The 12,794-nt window shown below is 35.2% G+C and overlaps 1 protein-coding gene across 8 annotated transcripts in view; it reads left to right on the top strand.

The window, feature by feature from the left end:
- Window positions 1–12,794, top strand: part of plce1 (phospholipase C, epsilon 1) — a 310,281-nt gene that overhangs the window by 279,871 nt on the left and 17,616 nt on the right. For all 8 annotated transcript variants that reach the window (XM_039772108.1, XM_039772100.1, XM_039772116.1 and 5 more), the window contains 3 exons: window positions 4,543–4,804; window positions 5,450–5,568; window positions 7,846–7,971. In XM_039772108.1, coding sequence (XP_039628042.1) covers window positions 4,543–4,804; window positions 5,450–5,568; window positions 7,846–7,971 — 507 coding nt within the window. The remainder of the gene's footprint in view (window positions 1–4,542; window positions 4,805–5,449; window positions 5,569–7,845; window positions 7,972–12,794) is intronic.

The raw sequence follows: 12,794 nt of genomic DNA, 5'->3' as shown, positions 1-12,794 counted from the left end.
ACAGTGAGAGATTAATTCAAACACTTCTCACTAGATTCATACCAGGCTCTTTTTATAGTTCTTCAAGGGCTCACAAGAAGATCAGTGAAAAGTGGCACCAGTGAAACATATCCAAAAAACCTTCCCCTTAAGAAGCATAGTCGCCTAGAGTTTTGATGAAAGTAGCAGTTTAAAATAGAGACATGATATGAAGCAATGCTAAATAATCAGGGCATTTGAGTTGTCAGTATAGAAAATATTGTAGTAAATAAAGTGCGCTCAAATTGTATGAGAAAACTGAAGTATAATATCTAGACGCAAATCTGAATGGCACCAAGAAAAGGTGTTAGATAGTTAGATGATTTTAAAATCCTGAAGTGATGGAATTATCGACACTTGCAACATCTTGCTAATGTGTGTAAATAAGTAATGATGCTGGAGAAGGGAAATGTCGCAAAGATGAAAAAAAAGTCCAAAAAGGTAATCTTTCTATACTAGTGGAATAAGTGGAAAAATCCAAGGCTATCTTATTAATGTGATAAAGATGGTAGCAGTAGGTAGAAATAGCCCAGAGAATGACTGTGACTTTGTTTTAAGCAAACAAAGAGTTAGGAATAGTAGAACAGTTCCATTAAAAGAAAATAAAACAATATAAATGAGAAAACACAAGTGATAGGCTTCACACAAGGGTGCACACTCTCGACAAAATTATATAAATACATAAATGCGCATAAACATTACAATTCCCTGAAATGTGAGCCTAAATAAATGTATCATCTGATGTGAGCAAAAATAAATAAATGTGTGATGAAATGTATGCATAAATAAATAAATGTATCATTTAGATTAATTTTGCCTGTAATATTCCTCCAAACGCATCATGTGTTTTGATTGGTGAATCGTCTTCTGTTGATTACTGCGGGAGATACAGGTAAATAATAAACCACATAAATTAATTAGAAAAATGCTTAACACTGCTGATGAAATGGATTTTACAGAAGTTATTACTTGTTTTAGAGTGAAATTTGAAGATTTTTCAGAACAAATTACAATGTTGTCAGCCCTTTTAGACTACGATATCATTGAAACTATTTTTGAAAACATCGAAGAACTGGTGCTATGGACTAGGCAACATACCAGGTCAGGTGACAAAGTTACCTTCCCTAGATCACACATCATTTCACATTATAACTGAGTCAATAGAACACTTCCTTTTATGTGTTTTACAAGTACGACAGATTGCTGATCTGCATGGTGTGTCAAAGATGACGATCAGAAGGTGAATGAGCCAGTGTGAGATATGGTGAGCTGCACCTGTATCAGTTTAGACACTTTGACACAGAAAGCCCAAAGCAGCTCCAACTAATATTTTGAAATGAATATCTGACCCTTGTTTTAAGAGTCTAAAGTCAGGTGCATATTCGCAGTTACTTTTTAAAATACTTTTACAGCTCAGATCAGAAACAAACTAGTCAAATTACCTGACACACACTGCTTAAACTGCTTTGGGCCATCTAACTTGTGACATTTTTCTGACAAGAAGCACACCAGTTAAATTGCAGTTCGGTTATGGTTAAATGGATGTGCTTATTATCATAAAACTGCTAGATGTCTGTAGGCCAAACATTAAGAAAACCCTTTCCAGTGCCTGTGTTACTAAATATCACAGATCAGTGTTGTAGATAAGAAAGTATTGTCAACAATGGCAGTTCACCTAACCTGCATGTCTTTGAATCGTGGGAGGAAACCAGAGGAAGCTCAGTTGAAGAGACTATGCAAACTCCATGCAGGATGTCATTATCTCATTGTGTATTCTTGCCCTCTTATGCTATCCAAAAAAATGTGCTTTTTATTTATTTAGTATTTTAGTACAGGGATTTTCTTTTATGGCATGTGTCTGTCATTTTCCTATGTTTGTTTCAGAAATAATACATGTCTGATTTTGTGTACTGTACATTTATATGCTTTGTCCTATTATATTATGAAATTATAATGTTATGGTTACTTCATATTACTTTTAACTTTTTTCATTGCATGGAAGGATTAATGAAAGTCTTGCCAATCGACTGCTTTTCAGCCGACTTCTGATGTTTGTTGTAGGTGACTTGAGGGGCGGAGTTAACTTAGGGCTCATTTATACTTCACGCTCAGAACGCGTACACGCACACATCATGGCTGCCACATATTCCCAGCGTTCATTTGACGCGTCCTCTGAGCATCTCCTCAGGAATTAATGCAACATGTGCGTGAGTTGCAGTACTAGCAAAAAGTGGAGGGGGCGCAGTGTGATAAAAGTCAGAACATGACGTCAGAGTCTCTGTTTACTATCTACATGTGACAGAAAGCCACTATGCGGATCCTAGTAGGTTTGATGTGCATGCTCCAATATTTGTGCTGTCTTTCTTTTATGGGGCTTCCTCCTGACCTGACAGCAGCGGGAAACAGCAATAGATCGCCACACTGAACACATTAAATGTATGATATTCTAAGTCTCTGCACATTTAGAATCCTTAGATTTATACTTGATATTACTTTCATGATGAAATGCATTAAAGTATGTATGTTACATTTTGCAAATAAATCGTTAATTTCGTTTAAATAATGAACACTGTTAATAATTACACACATGGGGGTGACATGGTGGCAGAGCTGTAGCGCTGCTGTCTTGCGGGGAGTCACGTCGCTGATATTCCCTGCCTGGAGTTTACATGTTTTCCTGCTGGGTTTCCTCAGTGTGCTCCGGTTTCCTTCCAAAGATCTGCAGCTGACACTAAAATGACACTAGTGTATGTGAGTGCTTGTATTCACCTTGCGATGAGCTGATGCCTCGTCCAAGGATTGTTTCCGCCTCGTGCCCAATGCTAGCCGGAATGGACACATCCTTGGATTGATAGAATTAATCATTAATATCCTTTTCAAAGCTATTGCGGCAAGGTGTCATCAGAATTTAATGGGTGTTCCAGGCAATTCACAACACAGCGAAGCCGAAACTATTCTCACCGTGATAATATCTTGCACTGCCACCTGGTGGATTCCTCTAGATTTACGGAAAGTACGCGCGCAAGTATAAACAGTATAACGCTTGCTTAGCAGGAGCAAACGCTGCAGCATGTGTCGCGTCGCATGAAGTATAAACCCGGCCTAAGTAGTACTTTATACCTACTCGTAAAATGATTTCTTAAGAAGGGAAACACAAGCAAAAGTAACTTGAACTTTTAGCATGTGCATCATAAAGTTGCGTGTTAATCTGTAAGATTAATCGTTTTCAGGAAATGCACCCCAGGTCGTTATTAGGTTCATCTAAGTCAATTTTCTCAAGTCATGTGCTTCTGCAATGAGCAATACAACCATTTTTATCATGTTTTTCTATAGGAAACAGTAGGCTAGGATTCTGCACAACAATGATTTTTGCTGTACCATTCCAGATCACTCCTGTCATTGTTTTACACCGCTCCTCACAAAATTCCACTCCATTTTCATCCATTCCTGCCTTCTTTCTCCTGCTCTCGCAAAATATTTCATTTGTACTCCCGACTGTATTCCTGGTTTCTCCTCTGAAATGTACTTGAATTCGGGATATAGTGTAAGTGGATTCTTATAACAGCAGTAAATTATTTGGGGATGGGGTGGGGATATGACACAGATGAGAGTAAATCCGTTTATCAGTGCTTTTTATTTTTCACAGTACAATCACAGCTGATCTACTATAATAAAAATAATAGATAAAGGCTAACAAGGTGGCCTATTTTTTTCCCCGACAATGCCCCTTTTGAGACCTAAAAAAGTGGTCTGGTTGGTATTTATAAAATCCCTAAAATTATCCAGGAATAAAGTCTTATCACCCACGTCTGCTAAACTACAAAAGTTTAAGTCCTGCATCATAGAAATTGAGTAAGGTGCAGTAAGTCACCATGTGACTGATGCTCACCTCTAAACCAAACTTTTAACAATCCAATACACAGCTCAATGACGTATTTTATCTTTTCTTGGCCCATATTGTATCTTTCTTTTGGCAAGGATGATGGTTATGTCACAGGTGAGAGACAAAGATATCTGCTTTCTCCAAAATGCCATGCAACCTGGCATTTTGCACTTATGGCCACATCTTGTGTAGCTTGTAACCAATAACCCCCAGTCTTTCTTATACTGAGTTTGCTGTACAGGTTAAACCATACTAAAGCTACTCACAGGCGCATGTGGTGAGAAGATTCTCACACAGGTCCGTGCATATCACTGTTTTCAAGAAAAATAGTGACAGTTTTGCAAGCTTTTCTCGTCAGCGTAAGTATCTTCTTACTGGTATAAAACATTCAAGAAGGTGGGCCACTGTCTTAGTAATATGAAAAGAATTACATCTATTCACTGCTATACAGTATATCACTTTAAAAAGACAGATAAGTATTTTGTAATATAATTCAAAATGTGCAAAAAATTGTGAAAAAAAAGTGAGAATGTGTTAGATGATTTTTTAAGTATATTTTCAAGATAAAATATACAGAAAATGCAATAATAATAGTTGGAAAGTGACTTAGATTTTGTGATATTTTATTTCTTTTTTGTTAGATTATTTCTGGGCAGAATGTCTGTCCTGGTAACACATTAGGGAGCCCCTGTGTTGAAGTAGATGTACTTGGAACACCAGCTGACAGTTGCCACATGAGAACCAAACCTATTCATCGCAACACCTTAAATCCTATGTGGAATGAACAATTCCTTTTCCATGTCTACTTTGAGGATCTGGCTTTTATTCGCTTTGCAGTAGTTGAAAATAACAGCTCTGCTGTCACTGCTCAACGCATAATTCCATTGAAGGCACTAAAAAGAGGTAAATGGTTCAGGTTTCCTTAAATGCAATTGAAAAGGTAATTTTTGTATAGAATCAACTTGACAATCAATTTAAACTACAGTACTTTATATAAAAAAAAACTTCTCAAAATAAAAATAAATAAGGTAATAGACTCATTTTTCAGGTATGTTTGGGTAAACTTGGCTTTCAATTGACAGTGTAAATTTTTCAATGAATAATGTATTTGTTAATTTAATATTATTTGGAAAACAGAAAGCTTAATTTTTTGTAGAAGTAGTTTTCTTAAAGGTTCAAAGTGACATTGTGTGTTAATTTAATATAAATATAACCAAATAACCTATAACTAAAGGTTGCAGTATTTCCTATAGGTGTTGTTTTTATATATGATGTTATGTTTCTACCAATGTAGTGTTTGTAAATAATGGTTGTACAGAAAACAGAGCAGTAATTTCCAAATTATTATTCTGGTCGTTAGTTTGGTTATTTGAATACTATTTTGTTACTTTCTTCGTTTACATAATCAACTTTTCTTCATCAGTTCAATATCCCTCATTCCAACATTTACAATTTAGTTGGCTGACATTTTCTGCATGAATGTAAACAGTATCTGCTGAGTGAGACTAGACAGAAGATGATTTGTATTGGACATGTGTTTTATTTCAGGGTACAGGCATTTACAGCTGAGAAATCTTCACAATGAGCCGCTGGAAGTATCAACACTGTTTATTTACAGTAGGAGGACAGAAGAGAATCCTAATGGGACAACTGTACCTACTTCATCCGTTAGTATATTGTGCACTTTTTAAAACCTAATTAGTGCATATTAACCAAAGCTTTCCCTAATTAGACACCAAAGGACACGGTGAAGCGTTTCCAGATTTACTGTACCTAAAATCATTCTTCAATAAATTAAAAGCTCCCTTATTAAAGGCAAATGATTACAGAAGCCAATAGCACCAGAAATGTTTATTAATTCTTTACATTCTTCTCAACATCTATCCATTTTCTAAAGTATTTTTCAAATACTGAGTCATGGGCAGTGTTATTAAAGATGTACAAATGTTGGTTTTGTAAAATGTCTCTTTAAATGAGTGCATGACTTGCTTTCAACTTTTTCTTCTGCTTTTCTTGCCTCTTCTGTGTATGTTTTTGTTGGGTGTTCCCATGCATTTGATTCAAAAATTCTAGCAAGATGAACAGTCAAAAATGAAAGATATGCTGTAGCAAAAACAGTGAAAAAACTTCCACGTAGCAGTCTAAATTAGTTTTGTTGCCAGAATGTATTATAAAACATTTTGAATCAAGCCAAATCTCTGCTTTTAAGTAACGCATAACATTGGGATGCACTGCACTATGCTTTTAAATTCCTCTCAAATCCTTCTGTTGTTGGCTAAAACTAGTTTCATTTTTGAAAAGCCTTGAATAGGATGTCGAAAACATTTTTAATTTTTAAAGACGTCAGCAATTTCCTTGTCGTGATTTCAAAGTTATATTAAAATCTATATGCACAATGCATGAAAAGCCCGTAGGACCTCAAAAAACTCCATCATCATAAATGAATAATGTTTACACACCCAATGAATGAATCTCATTTACTGCTCTTTGCTTTTACTTTGTGGTTTATGCAAAGTTGGACTGGTTTCTAGATTAAATGCATGATGTAAATGTACATACTGACAGTGAGTACAGCAAGTGGGTTGCTCTCCCCAGCATAGTCAGTAAATGTGGAGAAAAGAGCAGAAATATAATTTATTGAACTTCAACAAAAACAACGAAACTACAAAAAAAGGTTCCCCTACACATTAAAATGTTACTGGCTTTAAATTTTATGATGGTGTTACTGCTACTTTTTGAATAGTCTGTTGATTCTTCCCCTAAAGAGGTAAAAGTGCCTAAATCAAAATACAGTATACTCAGCTGCCTTGTACGGTTAATACTGACATAAGGATGCGTGTCACTTTTAGGCCGTTTGAGAAGGATCACACGTAAGATGGCATCATAACATTCATAGTAGCAGTGCCCTTTTTTTAAATGGTTTTGTGGGTTCTCATCATTGTGTTTTGTTGTTCTTTTCATGTTATATGTTTTGTTTTGCCAAATAAAAAAGCAATAAACAACAGGCTTATACTGTATATGATAAAATAAATAATATTTATGTGTGTACTGTATGTGTGATCATAGTCAACATAACCAGAAGATTTGGATCAGGAGTGTTTTTTGCTTATTGTATTCTGTTATGTTTTATATAACCTATGGTTCAAGATTTGCTTTGCCAGAAAATGTATTACATGTTGGTAAAGCATTTAAATAAGAAGTGAAAATAAATCAGAGCTATACTAATTATATTGTGTATATTATATTTCTTCAAATGAAACCTTATATTTTTGAAAGAGCCAATGTCGTTGGCCTCTTGTATATAGTCACTAAGTTTGCAATACCCCTCATTAGTTAGCATTTTGTGCTTTTGACTAAATACTAAGGATATAAAATAAAAAAAAAAAACACAAGGATTATATGATACATCTAGGGTTTGAAGAAAAAGAAAGAAGCAAATAAACAATTGCCAATTTTTTCATAGAGCATGCTGAGTAACCATTCTTGATAATATAAAGAAATATTAAGGATGGAGAATTTTCTAGTAACTTTTACTGGCTCTTGTCATCAGAAATTTATGAAGTAGAACAAAGAAAAACATTCCAGATTATAGGCACCACATCTTACTGATGTTTTATTAAACAAATTTAACAAATTCCACTTGAAATTTAAATTGGTCAGGATAAATGACTCACCTATAGTAAGCTATATAATTACCCTATATCAAACCATTTCAAATCAGAAAAACGCTAGTGCATGTATTGTGTAATAATGTATTAACCCACTTCTTAGACCGAGTTTCTTTTACGCTGTGTCCAAAATTACTGAAGAAGTGCTTGTTTAAGTTTAAATACAGTATCTAGCTAAAATGAATTTTAGTATTAAATATGTAATATACAATGAAAAATCTGTTTTACCATACATTAAAAGTCTAATTAAGACAAATTTTTTGACATTGTGTGCAGTTGTTTAGATCTGAAGAAAGACAAGCTACGTCCATCAAAGTAACAGTTCATGGGGTGCCAGGCCCTGAGCCTTTTATTGTCATCACTGTGAAAGAAAAGGCAACGGCCAGAGAACTCATTGAAAAAGTAAGTGATCACGTACATATGCATCATACATACTGAACTCAACCCCCCACCACACACTTATCTTTCTCTTTCTCCAAGTGAAAGTATGAGGAAAAAAATACCTATATAACATTTCATTTCAGCATTACTTAAAGTATTTCTAATAAACAGTATTTATGGTAAATTTTCCATCCATCCTGAAACAATAAAATTAAATAATGGACTTAATTAACAGCTACATAGGAGATTAGTTGGAATGAAAATGGTGGCAGTCCAGGGGCCTCATGTATAAACGGTGCGTACGCACAGAAATGTTGCGTAAGAAATTTTCCACGTTCAAATCGCGATATATAAAGCCTACACTTGACGTAAAGCCACGCACTTTTCCACGGTACCTCATACCTTGTCGTACGCAAGTTCTCCGCTCGGTTTTGCAGACTGGCAGCACCCAGCGTCAAAGCAATGCTACTGTTCCTATGTGGTCACTACTTATTTTCCTGACGCGGCTTTATAAATACACTGAAACTAACCGCATATTGTTTATTAGTGTAATGCATCTGATTGTAATTAACTTGTAACAATATAATGGTCCAGGGAATAGCCATAGTATTCCAAATACCATAACTGCTTTAGCGTTGTTACTCTAACTGCACCTTCTTCTTCTTTTAGATGCTCCCGTTAGGAGTTGCCACAGCGGATCATCTTTTTCCATATTACTGTCACTGCACCACTTGGAGTATTTATATCACTGTATCAGAGTGTGAATCACGGCAGCAGCTGATCGGAAAGAGAATTATCGGTATACAGCTTCAAGAACACGCTGTCTCAGCCACGGCAAAACGTTTCAAAGCCTTTCCTGTATGGACCTCGCGGTTCAGAAACAGTTTCATCCCAAGAACTATAAACGCACTCAATCAATTGCTCCTTGTAGAAATGTTTGTACTTATAAGTACAATCACCTCACTGTAAACTTGCACTACAGTTATAATATTACACAACCTGCGCCACTTTATAAAGCGCGTATTTACATATGATGACGATATAATTTTGAAGATGAAATGCAGCAAAATATGTTTATTATATTATACAGTTAAAACTTTGACTTCATTTAAATAATCTATATTCTTCACTGGGACTGGCGTTAAGGATAGAATAATTAAACATGTACTACGAAGATATTTCAATGTTCCTTAAACGTTTTAAAGAATCGGCGCTCTAAGCTTACAGATGGCTTAACGTCTATTATATAGCTGATTGTGTGGCAATCGGTTACTTGGAGAAAGAAAAGCAAGGACTACAGGGGCGGCCACGTCAATATATATTGAAAATAAAACAAAGAGAAAATAACGACACAGCTAAAAACGCAGCGGCAAATTTCGACAAAAGTAAAACGCTTATGTCATTAGCATGAGGTGGCTATGTAGAATCTGCAACGGACATGGCCATCCACCGTGCAGAAGATACCACATTGACATTGGTGGGCGATGGGGCCACCGATTCTTTCTCTGCCTAGAGCCGCCACAAGCCTAGAGCCGCCCCAGAGAACTGCTGCAATAAATAATTTCATCGAAGGTCGCACACAATCACTGCGCCGTGAAACCCATGTTTAATAACGTGCTTTAACTCCTATCATCGTGAAAATGATATCACGTATACATTTCAGTATTTTAGTTATTCAGAGAACTGTAATATCACAAATGTAATGGACTCTGTGTCCAGTTGGAGGAAGAGAGCCGGTTTAAGAAGCAAGTAGTGATTCACACACATAGAGCACATACGAGTAGAAGATCAAATACAAAACAAAGCATTTAACGTGCTACTTTAATTACGACGTGATTTAAGAAACTGGTTAATTAAACGATTTTAAGATGACGTTTATGATGTTCTATTTTAATGACTAAATATACTACATGATTAAAGTGGAAATTTCAAGATTGAAGTTGAGATTTCGTGCTTTTTCCTCACTGTGTGCCTTTTTTTTCTCTGTATTCTAATAAGCTTTCATATGGCACTCAGGCAGTGGGCTACGACTCGCCTTTTCACGGCGACTGATATCTGAGCTTTCAAGTTTCTCCAACACGCTATGTCACTCGATCAACTTCCTTTTGTTGATTATACCATGGTTTAATTAAACAAACAGTATGTCTTTTCTTTGCCTCCACTTGGTATTCGCTGAAATTCTTATATTTTCCCCCGTGCTTTTCCCTTTGTCTTTTCACAGAAGGCTGGGCTTAAAGGCAATTTATATTGATTTGCATATTCAAAGAGGTGTAATTCTGGGAGGATTTGGGGCGTTACATAAAGCGCGTGCACGAGCGTTAGTTTTCACGCTGACCGGGATTTATGTAGCGGAAGAACATGGAAGTTGGAGTACGCACAGATTCCTGCATCTGGATTTTTCTGTGCGTAAGCACATTTCGGCTTTTGTGCTTACGCCATGTTATAGTGCGAATTCTACGCATGCCGTTATACACGAGGCCCCAGGACTTTTGGAGACACCTTTGGTAGTTAGTCATCTGTTGGCTTTGCAATTTTTTACTGTTTGGAATCTGGGTAATGAAAAAAACAACTAATTAAGTAATTAACTAATTAATTTTAATTAAGGTAAAAGAAGTAGTTTAAATTAGCAGCAGTGAGTGGACACCATTTAAGAATGAGGCTGGAACAAAACGCTGCAACCATTGTGACTCTCCAGGCTCTAATTTTGCCACCCCTGCTTTAGATTGACAAAATAGTGCATGTCTTTATTTCAGTCTGCTTTGTCTGATAAGGACTTGTAACTTGTAAGCCTTAAAACTGAGGGATTCTCACTGTCTGAGCTCATTCATTTAGTATAACTGTGAGCATTCTTATATGATGCACACAGACTTGTGAGAGAAGGGCATATTTTAGCTTAAAAATAGATTCATACATCCAAATGTGACTCATTCATATAAATAAAGACAAGCCCAAACTTTTTTCTATGCCTTACATCGCAGATACAGTGGCCTAGGTTTGGTAGCATACTTCTGCTACTGTATCATGTAACAGTAAAATACAGTATATTTGAAAATTGTGAATGAGAAGGTAAATGTGGTAGAATTCTAAGGAATGTATTTAGCTGACTAACCTTTACTTTACAAAGTACAGTCAATTCCCCATTTTGCAGGAGTGCCAAAGCATTACTCTATTTTCTTATAAGAAGTGTATAGGAAAGGATATTGGACAGTACATTTGCAAAAAATAGGTGATAGTTTTTGGTATATCATTTCTTAATTAATATGTGAACATTTACAATAAAGCACAGTGATTTTTCAAGGTTTGTTTTTTCTTGCATTTAGTGAAATTCTTCTGAATTCAAAGTTTGGTTTTTAGGAATATTAAAAAAAGTAATCACAGTGAAAATACAGAATTCACACTGTACTGTCAAGAGCTCATTACCTTTCCTTTGCAAAATGGCCATCTAACCATTGCTCCATCCTACCAAAAGAATTAAATTCTCCACAATTCCAATATGTTTCATTTCTGTTCAGTTTTATTTTTTTTATCTTCTTTAGTTATGTTTAAGTTAACAATTTAAAATTGAAACGAGGTTTTATAAGTATACTGTATAGTAGGAGCTGTAATTAATGGAAATTATGCTTTTTTAATACTAACTTTTACAGTTTAGTAATTTTCCTTAACTGTTTTCAATTGTTACCCACTTATTAGATTAAATTAGATTAATTTTAAGGGAACTTAAATATTTAAAATTTAGAGTTAAAAGTTTTAAATTTATGGCAGTGGTTCTCAACTTTTATTCCTTCCATGTCTCCACATGGTCTACACAGGCTGTGATTTATACACTTTTGTTTCTCCTTGACAAAGGTGCTTGTTTTTGAATTTAAATTTGAAAACAAAAGCATCCGATGTTTTTAGTAAGTAAAAGTTATTTCTAGTCCCTAGATTTCTTAAACATAATATAAAACTAGTTGGCATTTTAGGGATAAATAACCAGTAATTACCAAAATACTGATTTTGTCACTGCAAATTTTTTTGATTGTAACAAAAGCTGTTCACTATTCACTTGGCACAGTACTCACCATATTACCTTTTAAACAATGTATGAAATAATTTTGTATTTCTGAAAATAAAGGACAGAAAATAATTTTTAAGTGCAAAATTAGTTGCTGTAGACATTTTCATAACATAGTTACAGAAGCTACTTTGTAATCCACTGGATTCAGCACTGGAGTGCTTGCATTATTGATATCATCATTTAAAATGAGTGGAAATGCTAACTTATTTTTTTTATCCACATACAACAATCAGGTCTGTGGAAAAGACAAAGAAAAATTGTGTAGGGCTGTGACAACAGTCAGGTAAGCTGTGAAATGGTGTCCAGCTCTGAAACCTGTACGGTTTTAAAAAGTGAGCAGTGTAAGCAATTATGTCAAATTGCATCTCCTTCATGAGGCTGTGACGTTTTTACCATCATTCTGAAACACAAAATTTCTTTATGGCAGCATAGCATGTTGTCTTCTTTTCACTTTTTCTTCAAGCAGCCCATTCCCATTATAACTACAGGGTAGTAGCTGCGGTGCACTTTGTGGGGCATACCGACACAAGCTAACTGTGGAGACACATTTTAATGCCAGGTGTAATTGTGATCCTCTTAAATTATATATGGATACAATCGATATATGAAATGATTGTTAAAGAGGGTCTAGCAGTGATTACACCCCATATATAATATATTTTGGATATTGATAAAGTAAGCCATTTTAAAAAGATAAACTTGATACCCTTGCTCTAGCTTGATTTTTAGTGATACAAGTATTTTACTACTGTTTTATCATTAGTCATCTTGCTGCACCCTGAAAGTT

This window comes from Polypterus senegalus, chromosome 1 (genome assembly GCF_016835505.1).
Source record: "Polypterus senegalus isolate Bchr_013 chromosome 1, ASM1683550v1, whole genome shotgun sequence".
NCBI lineage: Eukaryota > Metazoa > Chordata > Cladistia > Polypteriformes > Polypteridae > Polypterus > Polypterus senegalus.
Note: the sequence above shows the minus strand (reverse complement) of the source record. Positions and strands in the feature narration are given on the sequence as shown.